The 26,754-nt window shown below is 57.8% G+C and overlaps 1 protein-coding gene across 1 annotated transcript; it reads left to right on the top strand.

The window, feature by feature from the left end:
- The first annotated feature begins 1,518 nt into the window (after window positions 1-1,518).
- Window positions 1,519-26,754, top strand: NMD3 (NMD3 ribosome export adaptor). Its single transcript, XM_078882851.1, has 15 exons — window positions 1,519-1,588; window positions 4,321-4,377; window positions 6,457-6,591; window positions 7,373-7,469; window positions 10,401-10,481; window positions 11,367-11,495; window positions 12,805-12,895; window positions 13,018-13,096; window positions 14,769-14,865; window positions 16,267-16,384; window positions 17,794-17,939; window positions 19,052-19,164; window positions 20,062-20,247; window positions 21,622-21,692; window positions 23,209-26,754. Exons 2-15 carry the CDS (start codon window positions 4,334-4,336, stop codon window positions 23,391-23,393), a joined length of 1,572 nt encoding a protein of 523 aa, XP_078738977.1. The 5' UTR covers window positions 1,519-1,588; window positions 4,321-4,333; the 3' UTR covers window positions 23,394-26,754.

Below are 26,754 nucleotides of genomic sequence, written 5' to 3' on the forward strand. Positions count from 1 at the left end.
ACCGAAAGAACCAAGAAGATGAATCCCTGCAGTCACGAAAGCTTTAAATCGAAACTAAGCACCTGCCTGGGTATTTTGTGCCACCAAACACTCAACCTCCTCAGCTCCCTATTAGTGATGGGGCAGTTGTGGAGAGAGTGGAGAGTTTCCCATACCTGGGCAGTGTGCTCATGACCAGCTCCGGTTTTGTAGCAGAGGTCTCACTCCGAATCAGTCCGAGCGGCATTATCTTTTCATCGGCTGCGTAATGCTGTGTGGAAGCTACCTGGTCTGCCGCTCCGCGCAAATCTTCGGGTCTTCTCGGCCACGATCATACAGGCGGTGTCAAGATCTGCCTCTATGGAGGAGGAGGAGGCTCGTGAAGGACGCTACTGGGTAGATGGAGGCAGTCGCCCTCCAGCAACAATGGAAGGCAGAAAGAGGATCGATGCTCACAACAACGAGCGGAGCGCCAGCAGCTAAAATGCAGCAAGTTGGAACAGTAGGAGGTACAGCCGGTTCATCTAGCAGTCATCTCAGTCAGCCAACCCATGGTACCTGCAGGGTCTGTCCCGAGACCTGCTGTCAGCGAGTCTTAGACACTTCACGTGGCCTCAAGGTGCACCCAGCCTGGCACAGGCGCCATGGTGACGTCACCATCACTTCGTGGTGAATGGTGGTTGTTGGTATTGGTGCCATCTGGTGGTGGTGCCATCTGGTGGTACCATCTGGTGATGCCATCTGGTGGTGCCATCTGGTGGTGTCATCTGGTGGTGCCAGCTCTTGGTATTGGTGCCATCTGGTGGTGCCATCTGGTGGTGCCATCTAGTGGTGCCATCTGGTGGTGTCATCTGGTGGTGCCAGCTCTTGGTATTGGTGCCATCTGGTGGTGCCATCTGGTGGTGCCCCAGCTGGTGGTGCCCCATCTGGTGGTGCCATCTGGTGGTGCCATCTGGTATTGGTGCCATCTGGTGGTGGTGCCATGTGGTATTGGTGCCATCTGGTGGTGCCCCATCTGGTGGTGCCATCTGGTGGTGCCCCAGCTGGTGGTGCCATCTGGTGGTGCCATCTGGTGGTGCCATCTGGTGGTGGTGCCATCTGGTGGTGCCATCTGGTGGTGCCATCTGGTGGTGGTGCCATCTGGTGGTGCCATCTGGTGGTGCCATGTGGTGGTGCCATCTGGTAGTACCATCTGGTGGTGCTGCCACCTGGTGGTGCCATCTCGTGGTGCCCCAGCTGGTGCTGCCATCTCGTGGCCACTCTCAGTACTGCGCCTTTAACACAACCACCACCATTCACCCGAGGCATGGCCAACCTGTGGAATCGATTCCTTCACTTTAAATACAAACCGCCAGTGATCAACCTACAAATCGATTCTGTTACCCGCCATCCGATTCTCTCTCCGCCAATGCGTTTCCGACGCGGGAATCGACCAGCCAGCTGCCCGGATCGATCGATTCCGAATCTCGCAACGCATCGCAACACGAAGAAGGAATCGACGGCGCGCGATTTTCGTTTTAACTTAAGAGTCGAGTGGAATCGATCCGCCTTCCTCCCATCGCTGTAGTCGTGACACGTGTCGTAGACTCAGCGCGGTGTGGGCCGAGTTGTAAGTCGTCCATTCCATCCACCTCCTCCACCTCCTCCACCTCCTCATCGGGGGTGAAGAGGCGGTACCAGGGGACCCTAACGCCCCGGTGTCCTTTCGCGGAAAGACCCCACGCAGATCGGTAGCGTTGTCGCGTTGCGCGGTGCTAGTAGGCCGCTCTCGGGCCCTACGGCCTTGCCTAGTTGCGTCGCGGGGTTTTGGTGACGGGGAGCGGCTGGGGTGGGGGGTGTGTGCAGGTCCGGACTTTGATATTTAAAAAGGGCACCACGGGGTGAACAATAAGGCCTGGATTGGTCCGTAAGAAGGTAGGGCACTGATAAGGGGTTGACAGGTATGTACTATAAACTACACACTACGATACACTCCTATAGCATACTTTACACTACACACTATCATACACTATACACTACAATACTTTACAGTACACTATACACACCTCTACACTACTATACACTCCTATAGCATACTTTACAGTACACTATACACTACTCTATGCACTACTGTATACAGTACACTATACACTATTATACGCTAATATACACTACTATACTCTACAATACTATACAGTATTATACACTGTACCCTACACTATACACTACACTACTTTACACTTTACTACTATACACTACAATATACACTTCACTATACACTACACTATACACTACTATACACTACACTATACACTACTATACCCTACACTATACACTATCATAGCTGTCAACCCATACGGTTTACCCCGTATTCTTGTACAGGGGAAATTGAGTTTTCAGTTCCGTACGACGTAACAGCCGTTTCAATACGGGGCAAAATAAATTAATGTGTCTGTGTTTCTGTCTTTTGATGGGACTTTGTCTGAATTAGAGGTCGCAAACGGGTTTTGATTCTTTACCCGTACCCGGCCGCACCAGGGTCGCAAACGGGTACCCGTACCTGTACCCGGCCAGGTACGGGTACCCGTTCCCTACCCGTACCCTACCCGAAACGAGTGACAAACGGTGACTCACCAGTGACTCACGGCCTACCCGAACCCGGCGGCACCAGGGTCGCAAACGGGTACCCGTACCTGGCCGGGTACGGGTAGCCGGGTATCGGGTAGGGTACGGGTATCGGGTACCTGGTTGGTACAGGTAGGAACAACAGTTCCACACTGCCCACCAGGGATTATTTGTCTGTCTGTCGTGCATAGTCACGGCCTCGATTTGTGTTTCATATAGAGAGCTTCGGGCGGGCTCAGCACCACGTGACACGGATCGCACGAATTCGCTGTCCAACTAAGTTCCTACCTAAATTTCGATGTAAAGCTTCTTTCGTGACTGCAGGGATTCATCTTCTTGGTTCTTTCGGTAAAGTCACCACGTAGAAGGGAAGTAGTAAAATAATAAAAATAAAACATAATAAAATTATTCTCACGACGTTTCGGCCACAACGCAAGCAGCCGTCCTCAGGTGAAAACCAGGTCCGTCGAGGCGACAGAGTCTGACTGTCGCCTGAGGACGGCTGCTTGCGTTGTGGCCGAAACGTCGTGAGAATTATTTTATTATGTTTTATTTTTATAATTTTATTACTTCCCTTCTACGTGACTTTACCGAAAGAACCAAGAAGAAGAAGGTCCTACCTGTCCACTCCGAAGGAACGTGTTTTGCAATAAGGGCACTGATAAGGGGTCAAACTTAATTTGGAGCTGTCGTGACTGCAGGAATTGCTCTTTGGTTCTTTCGGTAAAGTCGTCACGTAGAAGGGAAGTAATAAAATAATAAAAATAAAACATAATAAAATTATTCTCACGACGTTTCGGCCACAACGCAAGCAGCCGTCCTCAGGTTTGTCGCCTCGACAGACCTGGTTTTCACCTGAGGACGGCTGCTTGCGTTGTGACCGAAACGTCGTGAGAATTATTTTATTATGTTTTATTTTATTATTTTATTATTTCCCTTCTACGTGACTTTACTGAAAGAACCAAGAAGATGGTTTAGCCATGTTTGTTTGTTGTAGTACAGAGTTAGACTGATGGCCTTAATCCAAGTTGTCTTGTGGTTGTTGTTGTTGTTTGACTTGCATCCCACTGGGATTTTTGCACACAGCGTTGGTGTACACGGTGATTTTTTTCTGCAATATTTTGCTGTCTTTTCTTGGATTATCTGTTTGCACTCGGCCACATATTCACTTTAAGATGTTTTTTTGTTCATGTTTTTGTTTGTTGCGGTGGCACCCGATTCAAGAGCCGAATGGCTCACAGGGCTACACCTAATACATGAATTTCGATTTAAAGCTTTCGTGACTGCAGGGATTCATCTTCTTGGTTCTTTCGGTAAAGTCACGTAGAAGGGCATAATATGACTTTGAAACCCCCCCGCCCACCTCCTACGCATTTCCCATGAATATGCTAAATTCCTCTTGATATGCACATTATTTTTGTTAAGGCGCTCTTCTTCCACCTCCAACCCAGCTTATATATAAGCTCCTAGCTTGGCAGTGTCTCATTCTTCACCTGAAGACGGCTGCTTGCGTTGTAGCCGAAACGTCGTGAGAATTATTTTATTATGTTTTATTTTTATTATTTTATTATTTCCCTTCTACGTGACTTTACCGAAAGAACCAAGAAGACTAATACATGAACTTGAACTCGTGACGGCCGATGGAGACTCGCGTTCGCCCGTGTCCTGCCCCAGTCGAGCGATGTCCGTAGTCGCCGCCTCCTCTTCACCGCCACGTCTCTCCGCGTGTCTCCGCAGGCTGTTCACGGGCATGGAGTACCTTGGAGAGCAGACCCAGGGCAGTCAGGGGAAAATGTGAGCATCTTCTTGTGTGTGTGTTTGTGTGTGTGTGTTTGTGTGTGTGTGTTTGTGTGTGTGTGGGGGGGAGCGGTAGTGTAGTAGCGGTGAACCCGGGCAAATGAGCCGAGTGTGTGTTTGTGTGGGTGTGTGTGTCTTTGTGTGGGTGTTCGTTTGTGTGTGTGGGTGTGTTTGTCTTTGTGTGGGTGTGTTTGTGTGGGTGTGTGACGATTATCTGAACCGGTCCCGGGCCTCCCCTAGGTCGACTCAGCCTCAAATGAGTACCTGGTGCGGTGTGTAAACATCGCCACTGGGGAGACAAAGGCGGTCGGGCATGGTGCTGGCCACTCCACCCCCTCGTGTGCCGTTCCGGCCTTCATAGGTGCTCGCTAACAGCACTTGCCCCTACAGTCTGTTAAGGCTATATGGGGGATCATTGTGTTTGTGTGGGGGTGTGTGTTTGTTATGTGTGTTTCTGTGTGTTTGTGTGTGTGTGTTTGTTTGTTATGTGTTTCTGTGTGTTTGTGTGTGTGGGTGTGTTTCTGTGTGTTTGTGTGTGTGGGTGTGTTTGTGCGAGTGTGTTTTTTGTGTGTGTCTGTGTGTGGTAGTGTAGTGGTCTGCGCTACGCTGCGCTACAAACCCGGCGACCCGAGTTCGATTCCCGCTCACGGTCTACATCCGTGGGCGATTATCTGAACCGGTCCTGGGCCTCCCCTAGGTCGACTCAGCCTCAAATGAGTACCTGGTGTAGCAGTGTAGTGAACATCGCCACTAGGGAGACAAAGGCGGCCGGCCGGGCGTGGTGCTGGCCACCCACCCCCTCGTGTACCGTTCCGGCCTTCATAGGTGCTCGCTAACAGCACTTGCCCCAGCAGTCTGTTAAGGCTACGCGGGGGATCTTTAGCTTTGTACGTGCGTCTTGAGTGGGCGTGGTGGCGTTGGCCACCCACCCCTTCCCCCCCGTGTTGCCACATTGCCGGTGACCTTCATAGACGCTGCTGCTTAATCGCTAACAGCACTTGCCCCGAAAGTATGTTAACGCTACACGGGGGAGGGGGGACCTTTGACCTTTTGAACGGATGCATTAGAATGTTGCGCTCATCACACGCGAGGTGCTGATCGCACGTTAACCACTAAGCCTCCTCGCTGGTCGCGTCAAGGGGCACGAATCATCGTCGCTGGAAACTGTCTGGCCCGTCGGACAAAGACGGTGGTCGTCGCAGTGCGGCGCTTTCGTGGCCGTCTGGAACGCGCTCTCCCGATTATTAGGAATCCTACTGGGGGAGCTGTGATGAGCTGTTAAATCGTCAGCGAAATTGACAAACGCATTTCTTCAGAGCTCTGCAGCTTGTTGTTGTTATTCTTAGGTTTTTCCGGTAAAGTCACGTAGGTAAAAAATTTAAATTAATAAAAATAAAATAAAAAAATTAACCCGTAAAAACAACGTTTTTCACTATAAATCTTTTATATGCGTGGCATCGGTTTTATTTTATTATTCATTTCTGTTTTTCTTGAGTAAGAGTTTCTCATTTTTATCACATTGGTATTTTAAATTAAATATGAATTTTTTTTTTTTTTCCTAAAAAGTGGAAAATTTTGGAAATGTTTTTTTCACGAAAATAAATTGTCACGCACAACGAGTCTGTGTGCAAAATGTCAGCTCGATTGGATCAAGGGAAGTGGGTTAAAAAACGACCGAATGATTTGCACGGTCGTAAGCGCGCAAGCAAGCAAGCAAGTGAACTTAATATAAAGGATTTAAAAATCACGACGTTTCGGAGGCAACACAAGCTTCCGTCTTCAGGTGGAACCGTCACAGCACGATTGCTGTATCAAGTGAGAGAAATACAAAGAAAACAGTCCTTGTATATATATACTGGTTGAGGGTGGGAGGAGCCAATGTAGGCCCTGAATATTATTTTTGTGAGGTTCGGTGCGGCTGAAACACGCTGCTAGGAATGAGCCTTTGTCGTGTAAACTAGGTGCGGTTGATGTTGTTGTTGTCGTGTTCAGTTTGTTGTCCACGCACCTCCCGATTTAGCTACGTGCGGTGCGAGAGAAGTTGAGTGCGTGTGCGTGCGTGCGCGCGTGCCGCAGCCTGTGTTGCCAGTGCGGGGTGCCCATCGCGCCCAACGCCGCCAACACCTGCGTCTCCTGCCTGCGCACCCAGGTGGACATCACCGAGGGAATCCCCAAGCAGAGCTCCGTCTACTTCTGCAAGCAATGCGAGCGGTGGGTTCGTGAATATCGCTGAGACGCTGAGCCAACGCTCGGCAGAGGTCGCAACCGGGTACCCGTACCCTACCCGATACCTGGCTACACGTACCCGGCTGGATACGGGTAGCCGGGTAGCCGTTTGCGACCCTGGTGCGGCCGGGTACGGGTAGGCGGTGAGTCACCGTGTGTCACTCATTTCCCAACGTCTTGTCTCTTCTCACAATTCAAGTTCCTAGAATCAACCCACCCGCGCCTGCAACATGGCTTCATCCCAGAGGTCGCAATCGGGTACGGCCGGGTATGGATACCCGTTTGCGACCCTGGTGCGGCCGGGTACGGGAACGGGTAAGGAATCAAAACCCGTTTGCGACCTCTGACGCTCGCGACCCCCCCCTCCCCCCCGCCGCCCCGAATACAAATCCGAGTTTGAGCCGGCCGCGATTTTTTTAAAAGCTGGCTGCTCCGAACGCAGCGAGTCGATGGACTTGGGGCCCCGGCCTCAAATCTACCGGGCGAATCTCGGGAGAACGCGCGATAGCCGGATACTCCGTCCGGAGGGGCGCGGTTCTGAGTAGGCCGCGTTTACACGCTTTCTTTTAAGTCACTCTGTTAAGACCGAGAGCAACAGGAGAGCTTCACCATTCTTTGCCCGATGAAGCTAAAAAATGCAATTAAAACTAATGAAAGTAATAATAGAAATAAAATAACGACAAATATTATTTTATTTCTATTATTACTTTTAGGATGCCGAAGGCTCCGTGCTGAAGGAAGGCCTCTGTCTGTGTGCGACCCGCAGCTACCTGCAGCCGCCCGGCACGTGGGTGCACTGCGCGCTGGAGTCACGTGAGCTGCTCGCCCTCTGCCTCAAGAAGCTCAAGGGGCCCCTGAGCAAGGTGAGGGTGAGCGTGGGCATGGGTGGGTGAGCGTGGGTGAGCGTGGGTGGGTGTGGGTGGGTGAGCGTGGGTGGTGAGCGTGGGTGAGCGTGGGTGGGCGTGGGTGAGCGTGGGTGGTGAGCGTGGGTGGTGAGCGTGGGTCAGCGTGGGTGGGTTTGGGTGGGTGGTGAGCGTGGGTGGTGAGCGTGGGTGAGCGTGGGTGGGCGTGGGTGGGCGTGGGTGGGTGAGCGTGGGTGAGCGTGGGTCAGCGTGGGTGGGTGTGGGTGGGTGAGCGTGGGTGGGCGTGGGTGGGTGAGCGTGGGTGGGCGTGGGTGGGTGAGCGTGGGTGGGCGTGGGTGGGCGTGGGTGGGCGTGGGTGGGTGTGGGTGGGTGAGCGTGGGTGAGCGTGGGTGGGCGTGGGTGGGTGAGCGTGGGTGAGCGTGGGTGGGCGTGGGTGGGTGAGCGTGGGTGAGCGTGGGTGGGCGTGGGTGGGTGAGCGTGGGTGAGCGTGGGTGGGTGAGCGTGGGTGAGCGTGGGTGGGCGTGGGTGGGTGAGCGTGGGTGAGCGTGGGTGGGTGAGCGTGGGTGGGCGTGGGTGGGTGAGCGTGGGTGGGCGTGGGTGGGTGAGCGTGGGTGGGCGTGGGTGGGCGTGGGTGGGCGTGGGTGGGTGTGGGTGGGTGAGCGTGGGTGAGCGTGGGTGGGTGGGCGTGGGTGGGTGAGCGTGGGTGGGCGTGGGTGGGCGTGGGTGGGTGAGCGTGGGTGAGCGTGGGTGGGTGAGCGTGGGTGAGCGTGGGTGGGTGAGCGTGGGTGGGCGTGGGTGGGTGAGCGTGGGTGGGCGTGGGTGGGTGAGCGTGGGTGGGCGTGGGTGGGCGTGGGTGGGCGTGGGTGGGTGTGGGTGGGTGAGCGTGGGTGAGCGTGGGTGGGTGGGCGTGGGTGGGTGAGCGTGGGTGGGCGTGGGTGGGCGTGGGTGGGTGAGCGTGGGTGGGTGTGGGTGGGTGAGCGTGGGTGGGCGTGGGTGGGTGGGCGTGGGTGGGTGAGCGTGGGTGGGTGAGCGTGGGTGGGCGTGGGTGGGTGGGCGTGGGTGGGTGTGGGTGGGTGGGCGTGGGTGGGTGGGCGTGGGTGGGTGAGCGTGGGTGGGCGTGGGTGGGTGGGCGTGGGTGGGTGAGCGTGGGTGGGTGAGCGTGGGTGGGGCGTGGGTGGGTGAGCGTGGGTGGGTGAGCGTGGGTGGGCGTGGGTGGGTGGGCGTGGGTGGGTGAGCGTGGGTGGGCGTGGGTGGGCGTGGGTGGGTGAGCGTGGGTGGGTGTGGGTGGGTGAGCGTGGGTGAGCGTGGGTGGGCGTGGGTGGGCGAGCGTGGGTGGGCGTGGGTGGGTGAGCGTGGGTGAGCGTGGGTGGGCGTGGGTGGGCGAGCGTGGGTGGGTGTGGGTGGGTGAGCGTGGGTGAGCGTGGGTGGGCGTGGGTGGGCGAGCGTGGGTGGGCGTGGGTGGGTGAGCGTGGGTGAGCGTGGGTGGGCGTGGGTGGGCGTGGGTGGGTGAGCGTGGGTGGGCGTGGGTGGGCGTGGGTGGGCGTGGGTGGGTGAGCGTGGGTGGGTGTGGGTGGGTGAGCGTGGGTGAGCGTGGGTGGGCGTGGGTGGGCGAGCGTGGGTGGGCGTGGGTGGGTGAGCGTGGGTGAGCGTGGGTGGGCGTGGGTGGGCGTGGGTGGGTGAGCGTGGGTGGGCGTGGGTGGGCGTGGGTGGGCGTGGGTGGGCGTGGGTGGGTGTGGGTGGGTGAGCGTGGGTGGGCGTGGGTGGGTGTGGGTGTGTGAGCGTGGGTGGGTGTGGGTGGTGAGCGTGGGTGGGTGTGGGTGGTGAGCGTGGGTCAGCGTAGGTGGGTGTGGGTGGGTGTGGGTGGGTGAGCGTGGGTGAGCGTGGGTGGGCGTGGGTGGGTGTGGGTGGGTGAGCGTGGGTGGGCGTGGGTGGGCGTGGGTGGGTGAGCGTGGGTGGGCGTGGGTGGGCGTGGGTGGGTGAGCGTGGGTGAGCGTGGGTGAGCGTGGGTGGGCGTGGGTGGGTGAGCGTGGGTGAGCGTGGGTGGGCGTGGGTGGGCGTGGGTGGGTGTGGGTGGGTGAGCGTGGGTGGGCGTGGGTGGGTGAGCGTGGGTGAGCGTGGGTGGGCGTGGGTGGGTGAGCGTGGGTGAGCGTGGGTGAGCGTGGGTGGGCGTGGGTGGGCGTGGGTGGGTGTGGGTGGGTGAGCGTGGGTGGGCGTGGGTGGGTGAGCGTGGGTGGGCGTGGGTGGGCGTGGGTGGGTGAGCGTGGGTGAGCGTGGGTGGGCGTGGGTGGGTGAGCGTGGGTGAGCGTGGGTGGGCGTGGGTGGGTGGGCGTGGGTGGGCGTGGGTGGGCGTGGGTGGGCGTGGGTGGGTGGGCGTGGGTGGGCGTGGGTGGGCGTGGGTGGGCGTGGGTGGGCGTGGGTGGGTGGGCGTGGTGGGTGGCGTGGGTGGGCGTGGGTGGCGTGGGTGGGCGTGGGTGGGCGTGGGTGGTGAACGTGGGTGAGCGTGGGTCAGCGTGGGTGGGTGTGGGTGGGTGAGCGTGGGTGAGCGTGGGTGGGCGTGGGTGGGCGTGGGTGGGTGTGGGTGGGTGAGCGTGGGTGGGCGTGGGTGGGTGTGGGTGGGTTAGCGTGAGAGGTGAGCATGGGTGCACTGTGCGCTGGAGTCACGTGAGCTGCTCGCCCTCTGCCTCAAGAAGCTCAAGGGGCCCCTGAGCAAGGTGAGGGTGGGTGGTGAGCGTGAGTGGGTGAGGGTGGGTGAGCGTGGGTGAGCGTTGGTGGGTGGGGGGGGTGGTGACCGTGGGTGAGCGTTAGTGGGTGAGCGTTGGTGGGTGGGTGGGGTGGTGAGCGTTGGTGGGTGAGCGTTGGTGGGTGGGGGGGGTGAGAGTGTGTGTGTGTGTGCGGGTGTGTGTGTGATCCTGTGATCGTGTGTGTGTGTAGGTTCGTCTGATCGACGCTGGCTTCATCTGGACGGAGCCGCACTCCAAGCGCATCCGGGTGAAGCTCACCATCCAGAAGGAGGTAACGCCGCTGTTGCTGCTGCTGTTGCTGTTGCTACTGTTACTGCTGCTGCCACTGTTGCTGCTGCTGCTGCTGCTGTTGCTGCTGCTGCTGCCACTGTTGCTGCTACTGTTGCTGCTGCTGCCACTGTTGCTGCTGCTGCTGCTACTGCTGCTGCTGCCTCTGCTGCTCCTGCTGCTGCTGCTGCTGCTGCCTCTTCTGCTGCTGTTGCTGCTGCCGCTACTGCCGCTACTGCTGCTGTTGCTGCTGTTGCTGCTGTTACTGCTGCTGCTGCCGCTGCTACTGCTGCTGTTGCTGTATTTGTGTGTGTGTGGTAGTGTAGTGGTTAGCGCTACGCTGCGCTACAAACCCAGCGACCCGAGTTCGATTCGCGCTCACGGCCAACACCACCGGTGACGATTATCTGAACCGGTCCTGGGCCTCCCCTAGGTCGACTCAACCTCAAACGAGTACCTGGTGTAGCGGTGTGTAGTGAACATCGCCACTGGGGAGACAAAGGCGGCCGGGCGTGGTGCTGGCCACCCACCCCCTCGTGTGCCACAGTGCCGGTAGCCTTCACAGCTGCTGCTCGCTACTCACAGCACTTGCCCCAGCAGTCTGTCGAGGCTACACGGGGGACCTTTGTCTGTGTCCTTCGCTTCCCACCCACTCGCTCACCCACCCGCCCACTCACCCACTTGCCCACCCACTCGCTCGCCCACCCACTCGCTCGCCCACCCACTCACCCACCCACCCACTCACTAACTCGCCCACCCACTCGCTCGCCCACCCACCCACTCGCTCACCCACCCACCCACCAACCCACTCACCCACCAACCCACTCACCCACCCACCCACTCACCCGCTCACTAACTCGCCTCTTTGTCTGTGTGGTGCTGCGTGCAGGTGATGAACGGCGTGGTGCTGCAGCAGGTGTTTGTGCTGGAGCTCATCGTCAGCCACCAGATGTGCGACGACTGCCACCGCGTGGAGGCAAAGGACTTCTGGAAGGCCGTGGTGCAGCTGCGGCAGAAGGTGTGGCCTGCTACGCCCCTACGCCGTCTGTCTCCCCGTGTGTTTCCCTGTCCCCGTGTCCCCCTGTGTCCCCCTGTGTCTCCCCGTGTCTCCCCGTGTCTCCCTGTCCCCCTGTCTCCCCGTGTGTCTCCCCGTGTGTCTCCCCGTGTGTCTCCCCGTGTGTCTCCCCGTGTACCCCGTGTCTCCCCCTGTCTCCCCCTGTCTCCCCGTGTCTCCGTGTGTCTCCCCGTGTCTCCCCGTGTGTCCCCGTGTCTCCCCGTGTCTCCCCGTGTCTCCCTGTCTCCCCCTGTCTCCCTGTGTCTTCGTGTCCCCGTGTCTCCCCGTGTGTCTCCGTGTCCCCCCGTGTCTCTCCCTGTCTCCCCGTCTCTCCCCCTGTTTCCCCGTGTCTCCCCGTGTCTCCCCGTGTCTCCCCGTGTCTCCCCGTGTCTCCCCGTGTCTCTCCGTGTGTGTCCCTGTGTCTCCCCGTGTCTCCGTGTCCCCGTGTCTCCCCGTCTCCCCGTGTCTCTACCCGTGTCCCCCCGTGTCTCCCCGTGTGTCCCCGTGTCTCCATGTGTCTTCCCGTGTCTCCCCGTGTCTCCCCGTGTCTCCCTGTCCCCGTGTCTCCCCCTGTCTCCCCGTGTCTCCTCGTGTCTCCCCCATGTCTCCGTGTCTCCCCCTGTCCCCCTGTCTCCCCGTGTCTCCCTGTCCCCGTGTCCCCGTGTCTCCCTGTCCCCGTGTCTCCCCGTGTCTCCCTGTGTACCCCGTGTCTCCCCGTGTCTCCCTGTCCCCGTGTCTCCCTGTCCCCGTGTCTCCCCGTGTCTCCGTTTCTCCCTCTCCCCGTGCTCCCGTGTCCCCATGTCCCCATGTCTCCCTGTCCCCGTGTCCCCCCGTGTCTCCCTGTGTACCCCGTGTCTCCCCCTGTCCCCGTGTGTCCCCGTGTGTCCCCGTGTGTCTCCGTGTCTCCCCGTGTCCCCCTGTCTCCCCGTGTCTCCCTGTCTCCCTGTTCCCGTGTCTCCCTGTTCCCGTGTCTCCCCGTGTCCCCCTGTCTCCCCGTGTCTCCCTGTCTCCCTCTCCCCCTCTCCCCTCTTACCGCTTTTTCCACTGCACAAACCGTGCCGTGCCACTCGCTGTGAGCGGGGGGGGCGGAGACTCTCGCGGTGAGCCCCACGCCACCGGGGCCCTGCCAAACTCTGGGGGCGTCTTCTCGGCTCGGATGCGCCGGTGGAAAACCGCCACCCGTGCCGTGCCGGACCCGTGCCGGACCCGTGCCGGACCCGGTCATCCGTGTGTGTGTGTGTGTGTCGTCCCACCCTCCCCCTCCACCCCCAAGGCGTCTCACAAGAAGACATTCTTTTACTTGGAGCAGCTGATCCTGAAGCACCGCATGCACCAGCACACGCTCAACATCAAGGAGGTGCACGGTGAGGGAGTTCGCCGCGATGCACCGGTGGACTTGGGGGAGGGGGGGGGGTGGGATACAGCGTTGCTCCCTCTACCGTACCGTGCCGTACCGTGCTTTGCCGTACCGTGTGGCTCTGCGCAGGAGGACTGGACTTTTACTTTGGGTCGAAGCAGGAAGCACGCAAGATGGTGGAGTTCTTCAACACCGTGGTGCCTTGCAGGTCGCCCACTCCTCACACACCTACTCGCTCGCTCGCTCACCCGCCCACCCATTCGCTCACCCGCTCACCTGCTCTCCCACCCACCTGCCCACCCACCGACTCGGTCGCTCACCTGCCCACCCACTCGCCCACCCACCCACCTGCTCGCCCGCCCACTCAACCGCTCACTCACTCGCCCACCCACTCACCCACTCGCCCGCCCACTCAGCCGCTCACTAACTCGCCCACTCACCCACCCGCTCACCCACCCACTCACTCACTCACCCACCCACCCACCCACTCACCCACCCACTCACTCACTCACCCACCCACCCACTCACCCACCCACTCACTCGCCCACTCACTCACCCACTCACCCACCCACTCACCCACTCACTCGCCCACCCGCCCACTCACTCACCCACCCACCCACCCACACACCCACCCACTCACTCACCCACCCACTCACTCGCCCACCCACTCGCCCACCCGCCCACTCACTCACCCACCCACCCACTCACTCACTCACCCACCCACCCACTCACTCACTCACTCACCCACCCACTCACTCACCCACTCACCCACCCATCCACCCACTCACTCACTCGTCCGCCCACTCAACCGCTCACTAACTCACCTACCCACTCACCCACCCACTCACTAACTCGTCCACCCACTCACCCACCCACCCACTCGCCCACCCACTCACTCACCCACCCACTCACCCACTCAGTCACCCACCCACTCACCCACTCACCCACCCACTCACCCACCCACTCACCCACCCACTCACTCACTAACTCGCCCACCCACTCGCTCACCCATCCACTCACCCACCCACTCACCCACCCACTCACCCACTCACTCACCCACTCACCCACCCACTCGCCCACCCACTCGCCCACCCACTCGCCCACCCACTCGCCCACCCACTCAACCGCTCACTAACTCGCCCTCCCACTCACCCACCCACTCACTCGCCCACCCGCCCACTCACCTACCCACCCACTCACCCACCCACCCACTCACTAACTCGTCCACCCACTCACCCACCCACTCACCCGCCCACCCGCTCACTCGCCCGCCCACCCACTCACCCACTCACCCTCTCACCCACCCACTCACCCACCCACCCACTCACTAACTCGCCCACCCACCCACTCACCCACTCACTCACCCACCCACTCACCCACCCACTCACCCACCCACTCACTCACTAACTCGCCCACCCACTCGCTCACCCACCCACTCACTCACCCACCCACTCGCCCACCCACTCGCCCACCCACTCGCCCACCCACTCAACCGCTCACTAACTCGCCCACCCACCCACTCACTCACCCACCCACTCACCCACTCACCCACCCACTCACCCAACCACTTGCCCACCCACTCACTCACCAACCCACTCGCCCACCCACCCACCCACTCACTCACTCGCTCGCCCGCCCACTCGCCCACCCACTCGCTCACCCACCCACTCACTCACTCGCCCGCCCACTCACCCGCTCACAAACTCGCCCACCCACCCGCTCACCCACTCACCCACCCACCCACTCACTCACTCGCCCGCCCACTCAGCCGCTCACTAACTCGCCCACCCACTCGCCCACCCACTTGCCCACCCACCCACTTGCCCACCCACTCAGCCGCTCACTCACCCACTCACCCACTCACTCTGCGACCTCCGCAGGTCCAAGACATCGGAGCGCCTCATCTCTCACGACGTGCACACCAACACCTACAACTGCAAGAGCGCCTACTCCGTCGAGATCGTCCCCATATGCAAGGTGTGCCTCCGCATGCTACACGGGCACTCCCCTAGGTTCACTCGGCCCCAAACGCTGCGCGGTGTGTAGTGAACATCGACCGCTGGGGGAGATTTCGATGTAAAGCTTCTTTCGTGACTGCAGGGATTCATCTTCTTGGTTCTTTCGGTAAAGTCACGTAGAAGGGAAATAATAAAATAATAAAAATAAAACATAATAAAATACAATTCTCACGACGTTTCGGCCACAACGCAAGCAGCCGTCCTCAGGTGGAGAACAGGTCCATTCAGACGCTGCTGCTACTCGCTAACAGCACTTGCCCCTACAGCCTGTAGAGGCTACACGGGGGATCTTTGTCTGTGTCTACCTTCACAGGTGCTGCTGCTACTCGCTAACAGCACTTGCCCCTACAGCCTGTTAGAGGCTACACGGGGGACCTTTGTCTGTGTCTCTGTAGACTCTGCTGCTCGCTAACAGCCCTTGCCCCTACATCCCGTTAGAGGCTACACGGGGGACCTTTGTCTCTCTCTATAGACTACTACTCGCTAACAGCACTTGCCCCTACATCCCGTTAGAGGCTACACGGGGGACCTCTGTCTGTGTCTCTAGACTGCTACTACTCGCTAAAAGCACTTGCCCCTGCAGCCCGTAGAGGCTACACGGGGGACCTCTGCCTGTGTCTCTATAGACTGCTACTACTCACTAACAGCACTTGCCCCTACAGCCTGTTAGAGGCTACACGGGGGACCTCTGTCTGTGTCTCTAGACTGCTACTACTCACTAACAGCACTTGCCCCTACATCCCGTTAGAGGCTACACGGGGGACCTCTGTCTGTGTCTCTAGACTGCTACTACTCGCTAAAAGCACTTGCCCCTGCAGCCCGTAGAGGCTACACGGGGGACCTCTGCCTGTGTCTCTATAGACTGCTACTACTCACTAACAGCACTTGCCCCTACAGCCTGTTAGAGGCTACACGGGGGACCTTTGTCTGTGTCTCTAGACTGCTACTCGCTAACAGCCCCCCGCTGTGTGTGTGCCAGGGCGACGTGGTGTGCCTCTCCCCGGCGCTGGCTCGCTACTCACAGCACTTGCCCCTACATCCCGTTAGAGGCTACACGGGGGACCTTTGTCTGTGCCTCTATAGACTACTACTCGCTGTGTCTGCTCCAGGGCGACGTGGTGTGCCTCTATAGACTGCTACTCACAGCACTTGCCCCTACATTCCATAGAGGCTACACGGGGGACCTTTGTCTGTGTCTCTAGACTACTCGCTAACCGCCCCGTGCTGTGTCTGTTCGAGGGCGACGTGGTGTGCCTCTATAGACTGCTACTCACAACACTTGCCCCTGCAGCCCGTAGAGGCTACACGGGGGAGCTTTGTCTGTGCCTCTATAGACTACTACTCACTGTGTCTCCGTCAGGGCGACGTGGTGTGCCTGTCCCCGGCGCTGGCTCGCTCGCTGGGCAACCTGGGGCAGGTGTGCGTGTGCGCACGCGTCACCTCCGCCATCCACCTCATCGACCCCAGCACCCTGCAGGGTGCGGCTAAAGCACCGCACCGCGCCGCACACCTCACCGTACTTCTTCACCGCGCCTCACCGTGCCTCACCGTGCTTCACCGCACCTCACCGTACTTCTTCACCGCGCCTCACCGTGCCTCACCGTGCCTCACCGTGCTTCTTCACCGTGCCTCACCGTGCCTCACCGTGCCTCACCGCACCTCACCGTACTTCTTCACCGTGCCTCACCGCACCTCACCGTACCTCACCGTACTTCTTCACCGCGCCTCACCGTGCCTCACCGTGCCTCACCGCACCTCACCGTACTTCTTCACCGTGCCTCACCGCACCTCACCGTACCTCACCGTACTTCTTCACCGCGCCTCACCGTGCCTCACCGTGCCTCACCGCACCTCACCGTACTTCTTCACCGTGCCTCACCGCACCTCACCGTACCTCACCGTACTTCTTCACCGCGCCTCACCGTGCCTTACCGTGCCTCACCGCACCTCACCGTACTTCTTCACCGTGCCTCACCGCACCTCACCGTACCTCACCGTACTTCTTCACCGCGCCTCACCGTGCCTCACCGTGCTTCACCGCACCTCACCGCGCTTCACCAATCTGCGTGCCCCCCCCCCAACGCGTCGCTCCGCGCTTGCACGGCGTTGTTACGCTCGCCGCGGAGACGGCGGTGCTGCTGCTGTTGTTGTTGTTGTTGTTGTCGTTGTTGTTGTCTTTGTTGTCGATGTGACGGTTATGGTGAGCGTTGTCGTGGTGGTGATGGCGGCGGTGGGGGGTTAGTGGTTGTGGCGGTGAGCGGGGCGGTGGTGGTGAGTGGTGGTGGTGTTGTTGTTGGTGGTGAGTGGTGGTGAGTGGTGGTGTTGTTGTTGTTGGTGGTGGTGAGTGGTGGTGGTGGTGGTGGTGAGTGGTGGTGTTGTTGTTGTTGGTGGTGGTGAGTGGTGGTGAGTGGTGGTGTTGTTGTTGGTGGTGGTGAGTGGTGGTGAGTGGTGGTGAGTGGTGGTGAGTGGTGGTGAGTGGTGGTGTTGTTGTTGTTGTTGGTGGTGAGTGGTGGTGGTGGTGAGTGGTTGTTGTGGTTGTTGTTGTTGGTAGTGGCGGAGGTGAGTGGGGGTGGTAGTGAGTGGTGGTGGTGGTGAGTGGGGGATGTGGTGAGTGGGGGTGGTGGTGGTTGTGTTGTTGTTGGTGGTGAGTTGTTGTTGTGGTTGTTGTTGTGGTTGTTGTGGTTGTTGTGGTTGTTGTTGTGGTTGTTGTTGTTGTTGTGGTTGTTGTTGTTGGTAGTGGCGGAGGTGAGCGGCGCGGTGTTCTGGAGGGAGCCCTTTGGGGCGCTGTCCACTCCACGTTCCTTCACGTCCTTCATCGTGTTGTTGGTGGTGGTTGTTGTTGGTGGTGGTGAGTGATTGTTGTTGTTGTGGTTGTTGTTGTTGGTAGTGGCGGAGGTGAGCGGGGCGGTGTTCTGGAGGGAGCCCTTTGGGGCGCTGTCCACTCCACGTTCCTTCACGTCCTTCATCGTGTTGGACGTGGAGACGCTGCGGGACCAGCGGCGCTCCGCCGGGGCTGGGGCCACATCCTCGCGGGTAACAACAACAACCACAACCATCACTACCACAACAACAACCACAACCACCACAACAACCACTACCACCACAACAACCGCAACAACAACCATCACAACCACCACCACCACCAATATAACCACTACCACCACAAACACCACCACAACCACTACCACCACAACCACTACCACCACAACCACCACCACTACCACCACAACCACCATCACTACCACCACCACAAACACCACTACAACCATCACCACAACCACCACAACCACCACCACAACCACTACCACCACAACCACTACCACCACAACCACCACCAACACAACCACCACAACCACTACCACCACCACAACCACCACAACCATCACAACCACCTCCACCACGACTGCCGGCACCGAGTTCAATTCCCGCTCACAACCACAACGACACATTTCGATTGAAAGCTTTCGTGACTGCAGGGATTCATCTTCTTGGTTCTTTCGGTAAAGTCACGTAGAAGGGAAATAATAAAATAATAAAAATTTTAAACAATAAAAATTCTCACGACGATTCGACTGCAACACAAGCGACCGTCATCAGGTGTGAAATCAAGTCACGGAGAAGGGAAATAATAAAATAATAAAAATTAAAAACAATTAAAATTCTCACGACGATTCGACTGCAACACAAGCGATCGTCATCAGGTGTGAAATCAAGTCACGGAGAAGGGAAATAATAAAATAATAAAAATTAAAAACTAAATTCTCACGACGATTCGACTGCAACACAAGCGATCGTCATCAGGTGTGAAATCCACAGCAAGATTATTTTTCCATTTTTTTTTCACAGGTGCTGCTGCTGCTACTCGCTACTAACAGCACTTGCCCCTGCAGCCTGTTAGAGGCTACACGGGGGATCTTTGTCTTGTGGCCTCTGTGTGAAAATGTATTGAAGTGTAAATTATGTTTGTGTGTGCGCTTGTGTGTGTGTGTGCGCGCGTGTGTACGCGCGCGTGCGCGCTTGTGTGTGCGCGTGTGTCTGTGTGTGTATGCGCGTGTGTGTCTGTGTGTGTATGCGCTTGTGTGTCTGTGTGCGTGTGTGTGTGTGCGTGCGTCCGCGTGTTCGTGTGTGTGTGTGTGTGCGTGCAGCATGTGCTGGCGGAGGTGTGGTTGCAGCGGTGGAACGAGGTTGGCACGGGGGAGCAGCTGCACACACGCACACACCTGGGTCACCTCCTCAAGCCAGGAGACCGCGTACTGGGGTACTGACACACACACACAGACACACACGCACAGACACACACATGCAGACACACACAGAGACACACACACAGACACACAGACACACACACACAGAGACACACAGACACACACACGGACACACACACACGGATACACACGGACACACACGGACACACACTGATACACACGGATAAACACACACACAGATACACACGGACACACACACACGGACACACACACAGATACACACACTCGCACACACGCTGTCACATGCTCTCACACACACACACGCTTTCACACACAGCCACACACACGCTCTCTCACACACACACACGGACACACACACGCGCTCTCACACACACGCGTTCTCACACGGACACACACACACGCTGTCACACACACACAGCCACACACACGCTCACACACACGCTCTCACACACACAGCCACACACACGCTCTCACACACACACTCTCACACACACGGGGACACACACGCTGTCACACACACACAGCCACACACGCTCACACACACAGCCACACACACGCACAGACACACACACTCTCACACACACGCTCTCACACACACAGCCACACACGCTCACACACACAGCCACACACACGCACAGACACACACACTCTCACACACAGACACTCTCACACACTCACACACACGCTCACACACACGCTGTCACACACACAGCCACACACGCTCACACACACGCTGTCTCACACACACAGCCACACACACTCTCACACACACTCTCACACACACAGCCACACACACTCTCACACACACTCACGCTCATACACACGCTCTCTCACACGGTGTCTCTCACACAGACACACACACTCTCACACACGCTCACACACACACGCGCTCACCGTGCGCGCGTGTGCGTGGTTACCGCCCCCCCCAGGCTGGACTTGTCGTGCGCCAACTTTGGCGACGTGGAGGGGGCGTCGGCGTCGTCGTCGCCGCCCTCCGTGGTGCTTGTGCGCAAGGACTACGAGCGCTCCCGACGGGCACGGCGGCGAAACTGGACCCTGGCGGAGCTGCCCAGGGAGCGAGAGGGCAACCACGACGTCGCCTCGGACGACGAAAGGTGACGGGGGCCGGGAGGCTGGGGGCTGGGGGGGTCTCTCGCGTGGGTGAGCGAGTGTGAGTGCGGGTGAGTGTGAGTGAGCGTGGGTGAGTGTGGGTGAGTGTGGGTGAGCGTGAGTGAGTGTGTGTGTGAGAGTGTGAGTGAGTGTGTGTGTGAATCTGTGAGTGTGTGAGTCTGTGTGTGAGTGTGTCTGTGTGTATGTCTGTGTGTGTGTGTGAGTGTGTCTGTGTGTGTGTCTGTGTGTGTGTCTGTGAGTGAGTGTGTCTGTGTGTGTGTCTGTGAGTGTGTGAGTGTGTGAGTGTGTGAGTCTGAGAGCCTGTGATTGTGTGTGAGTCTGTGCGAGTGTGCGAGTGAGTGCGAGTGTGAGTGCGTGTGTGTGTGAGTCTGTGTGTGCGTGAATCTGTGAGTGTGTGAGTCTGTGTGTGAGTGTGTCTGTGTGTGTGTCTGTGAGTGTGTCTGTGTGTGTGTCTGTGTGTGTGTCTGTGAGTGTGTGAGTGTGTGAGTGTGTGAGTCTGAGAGCCTGTGATTGTGTGTGAGTCTGTGTGAGTCTGTGCGAGTGAGTGCGAGTGTGAGTGCGTGTGTGTGTGAGTCTGTGTGTGCGTGAATCTGTGAGTGTGTGAGTCTGTGTGTGAGTGTGTCTGTGTGTATGTCTGTGTGTGAGTGTGTCTGTGTGTGTGTCTGTGTGTGTGTCTGTGAGTGTGTGAGTGTGTGAGTGTGTGAGTGTGTGAGTCTGAGAGCCTGTGATTGTGTGTGAGTCTGTGCGAGTGTGCGAGTGAGTGCGAGTGTGAGTGCGTGTGTGTGTGAGTGCGTGTGAGTGCGTGTGAGTGCGTGTGAGTGTGTGAGTGCGTGCGTGCGTGCGTGTGTGAGTGCGTGCGTGCGTGCGTGTGTGTGTGTGTGAGTGCGTGTGAGTGCGTGTGTGTGTGAGTGCGTGTGAGTGCGTGTGAGTGCGTGTGAGTGCGTGTGAGTGTGTGAGTGAGTGTGTGAGTGCGTGCGTGCGTGCGTGTGTGAGTGCGTGCGTGCGTGCGTGCGTGTGTGAGTGCGTGCGTGCGTGCGTGTGTGTGTGAGTGCGTGTGAGTGCGTGAGTGTGTGAGTGTGTGAGTGCGTGTGTGAATGCGTGCGAGTGTGTCCGTGTGAGTGTGTCCGTGTGCGTGAGTGTGAGTGTGCGTGAGTGTGAATGCGTGTGAGTGCGTGTGAGTGCGTGTGTGTGCATGTGTGTGTGTCCGCGTGTGTGTGAGTGCGTGTGTGTGTGTGTGTGAGAGTGTGTCCGTGTGTGTGTGCGTGCTGTGCCGGCCTTCACCGGTGTCGCTACTCGCAGCACTTGCCCCGTCAGTCCGTCGCAGGCTACGCGGGTGACCTTTGTCTTTGTGTGAGCAGGCAGTACGAGGACTTCCTGGAGGATCTGGAGGAGGATGAGGCTGTGAGGAAGAACGTGAACATCTACCGTGGTGACTTACTCGCACACGCGTGTACACACACACGCGTGTACACACACACACACGCGTGTGTACACACACACACGCGTGTACACACACACACGCGTGTACACACACACGCGTGTGTACACACACACACGCGTGTGTACACACACACACGCGTGTACACACACACACACGCGTGTACACACACACACACGCGTGTACGTACACACGCGTGTACACACACGCGTGTGTACACACACACGCGTGTACACACACACACACGCGTGTACACACACACACACGCGTGTGTACACACACACACGCGTGTACACACACACACGCGTGTACACACACACGCGTGTGTACACACACACACGCGTGTGTACACACACACACGCGTGTACACACACACACACGCGTGTGTACACACGCGTGTGTACACACACACACGCGTGTGTACACACACACACACGCGTGTGTACACACACACACGCGTGTACACACACACACACGCGTGTACACACACACACACGCGTGTACACACACACGCGTGTACACACACGCGTGTGTACACACACACGCGTGTACACACACACACACGCGTGTACACACACACACGCGTGTACACACACACGCGTCTACACACACACGCGTCTACACACACACGCGTCTACACACACGTGTACACACTCGCACACACACTCACACACACACGTGTACACACACACGTGTACACACTCACGCACGTACACTCACGCACGTGCACACTCGTACACACTCACGCACACACACTCGTACACACTCACGCACGTACACACTCACTCACGCACACACACACACGCACATACACACACTCACACACATACACACGCACACACTCGTACACACGCACACACTCGTACACACTCACACACGTACACACTCACGCACACACACGCTCACACACTCACGCACACACACACTCACGCACACACACACTCGCGCACACACACACTCGCATGTACACACTCGTACACATGCACACGCACACACTCACACGCACACAAACTCGTACACACACACTCACACACACTCACGCACGTACACACTCACGCACACACACGCTCACACACTCACGCACACACACACTCACGCACACACACACTCACGCACACACTCGCATGTACACACTCGTACACATGCACACGCACACACTCACACGCACACAAACTCGTACACACACACTCACACACACTCACGCACGTACACACTCACGCACACACACGCTCACACACTCACGCACACACACACTCACGCACACACACACTCACGCACACACTCGCATGTACACACTCGTACACATGCACACGCACACACTCACACGCACACAAACTCGTACACACACACTCACACACACTCACGCACGTACACACTCACGCACGTACACACACACACTCACGTACACGCACGTACACTCATGCACACACACAAACTCACGCGACCACCTTTGTCTCCCCGCCCCCCTCCCTCACCGACACTCGCCCCCCCCTCTGCGCGCGTGCAGACCGTAGCCACGTGGAGACACCAGCAGGAGGAGGAGGAGGTGGAGGAGGTGGAGGAGGTGGTGGAGGTGGTGGGGACGATGAGGATGATGACGACGCTCCACGGATCGGCCTGGAGGAGATGATGGACGACCTGAAGCTCACGGACGCGCCGGGAGGCCCCGAATCGGACATGGTGTCTGAGTGACGCGAAGGAGACGCACGCTCAGACACTCGCTTAGTCACTCACTTAGACACTCACTCACTTAGACATTCACACACTCACTCACTTAGACACTCACTCATACACTCAGACACTCACTCAGACACTCGCTCATACACTCACACACACACTCGCTCGCTCACTCACTCAGACACTCGCTCACTCAGACACTCACTCAGACACTCACTCACTCAGACACTCACACACTCACTCACTTAGACACTCACTTAGACACTCACTCAGATCGGCCTGGAAGAGATGATGGACGACCTGAAGCTCACGGGCGCGCCGGGAGGCCCCGAATCGGACATGGTGTCTGAGTGACGCGAAGGAGACGCACGCTCACTCACTCACTTACTTAGACACTCAGACACTCACTCACACACACACTCAGACACTCACTCACACACTCAGACACTCACTTAGACGCACACTCAGACACTCGCTTAGACACTCACTTACTTAGACACTCAGACACTCACTTAGACACTCACACACTCAGACACTCACACACTCACTCAGCCACTCAGACAGTCACTCACTTAGGCACTCGCTTAGACAGTCAGATACTCACACACACACTCAGACACACACTCACTCAGACACTCACTTAGACGCACACTCAGACACTTGCTTAGACACTCACTCACTTAGACACTCACTTAGACACTCACACACTCAGACACTCACTTAGACGCACACTCAGACACTCGCTTAGACACTCACTTACTTAGACACTCACTTACTTAGACACTCAGACACTCGCTTAGACACTCACTCACTTAGACACTCACTTAGACACTCACACACTCACTCAGACACTCGCTTAGACACTCACTTAGACACTCACACACTCATTCACTCACTCAGACACTCGCTTAGACACTCACTCACGCACTTAGACACTCACTTAGACACTCACTTAGACACTCAGACACACTTAGACACTCACTCAGACACTCACTTAGACAGTCAGACACTCACTCACTTAGACACTCACTCAGACACACTTAGACACTCACTCAGACACTCACTCACTTAGACACTCACTCAGATACTCACTCAGACACTCACACACTCACTTAGACACTCACTCACTTATACAGTCACTTAGACACTCAGACACTTAGACAGTCACTCAGACACTCAGACACTCACTCACTCAGACACTCATTCACTCAGACACTCACTCATACACTCACTCATACACTCACTCACTCAGACACTCGCTCACACACTTGCTCAGACACTTACTCAGACACTCACTCAGACATTCACTCAGACACTCACTCACTCAGACACTCACTCAGACACTCACTCACTCAGACACTCACTCATTCACTCAGACACTCACTCATACACTCACTCATACACTCACTCAGACACTCATTCACTCAGACACTCACTCATACACTCACTCAGACACTCACTCAGACACTCACTCAGACACTCGCTCACTCACACATTCACACACTCACACAACAACAACCGCCATTCGCCACTAAGTGGCGGTGACGTCACCACGACGCTTGTGCCAGGCCATGTGCACCTTGAGGCCACGTGAAGTGTCGAACGCCCGCTGGCAGGAGGTCACGGGGCAGACCCAGGTGCCACGGGTCGACTGACCGAGATGACCGAGATGAGTGGCTGATACACCACCTGTGCCCCCTACTGTGCCAACTCGCTGTGCTTTAGCCACCCGGCGCTCCGCTCGTTGTTGTGAGTGTCGCTCCTCCGCCCTCCGTTGTTGTTGGAGGGCGACTGCCTCCAACTGCCCAGTAGCGTCCTTCACGAGCCTCCTCCACAGAGGCCGATCTTGACACCGCTGGTACCAGTCATCGGCAAGTCCACTCAGCTCCACGTCCTCCTGTACCACATCACTCCATCTCTTCTCTAGCCCGTGCCGCGCCCGTTTAGGCCCCTCGATCCGGCCGAACAGAAGCTGTTTAGGCATGCGGTGGCTGGGCATGCGGGCTACATGACCCAGCCAACACACTCGCACACTCGCCACCACTACACTCACCACTAGCACACTCACCACTAGCACACTCACCACTACTACACTCACCACACTCACTACACTCACCACCACTACACTCACCACCACTACACTCACCACTACACTCACCACTACACTCACCACCACTACACTCACCACTACTACACTCACCACTACTACACTCACCACTACTACACTCACCACACTCACTACACTCACCACCACTACACTCACCACCACTACACTCAACACCACTACACTCAGCACTACACTCACCACTACACTCACCGCTACACGGGAGCCACACGAACTCACACGCACACAATTTCTCTTTGCCCGCGTTGAGACGGCTGTTACGCCGTACGGAGCTGACGACAACTCCCCTTCCCCCCCCCCCCCGTACAGGAACACGAGGGTCAAACCACGCGCCTTGACACGGGGTGTAAACAGCAGAGGTCGCAAACGGGTTTTGATTCCTTACCCGTACCCATACCAGGCCGCACCAGGGTCGCAAACGGGTACCCGTACCCGGTCGGGTACGGGTATCGGGTACCCGATTGCGACCTCTGGGATGAAGCCCTGTTGCAGGCGCGGGTGGGTTGATTCTAGGAACATGAATTGTGAGAAGAGACAAGACGTTGGGAAATGAGTGACAAACGGTGACTCACCAGTGACTCACGGCCTACCCGTACCCGGCCGCACCAGGGTCGCAAACGGGTACCCGTACCCGGCCGGGTACGGGTAGCCGGGTATCGGGTAGGGTATCGGGTACCCGGTTGCGACCTCTGGTGTAAACAGACACCCAAGACACGGACACACTGCGGGTCACAGGCAGACGGGAGACACACGGGACAGACACACTCGTAGACACACGGGACGGAGACACACACGTAGACACACGGGCGCTGCTCAGAGACACGCATGGGGCACAATGTACACAACTGGAGTGGCTCTTTGGCGTTGCCACTTGCGTGCGCGCGCGAGGAATCATTTCAGCGCTGCAATAAAAGCACGGGGGATTGTATGGATGTACCGCCGCACGGGTGTCTGTGTGTGTGTCTGTTTGCTGTGTGTGTCTGGCTGTGTGTGTCTGGCACAGTCGGGAGCAGAGGTGCATCTGCCAGTCAGTCAACCCGTGGCACCTGCTGGGTCTGTCCCGTGACCTCTTCCTGCACCTAGCCTGGCACAGTAGGGGGTTACAGCTGGTGGTGCATCTACCGGTCATCTCAGTCAATCTATGGCACCTGCTGGGTCTGTCCCCGTGACCTGCACCTAGCCTGGCACAGTAAGGGAGTACAGCTGGTGCATCTACCGGTCATCTTAGTCGGCCAACCCATGGCACCTGCT

This window comes from Lampetra fluviatilis, chromosome 67 (genome assembly GCF_964198595.1).
Source record: "Lampetra fluviatilis chromosome 67, kcLamFluv1.1, whole genome shotgun sequence".
Taxonomy (NCBI): Eukaryota; Metazoa; Chordata; class Hyperoartia; order Petromyzontiformes; family Petromyzontidae; genus Lampetra; species Lampetra fluviatilis.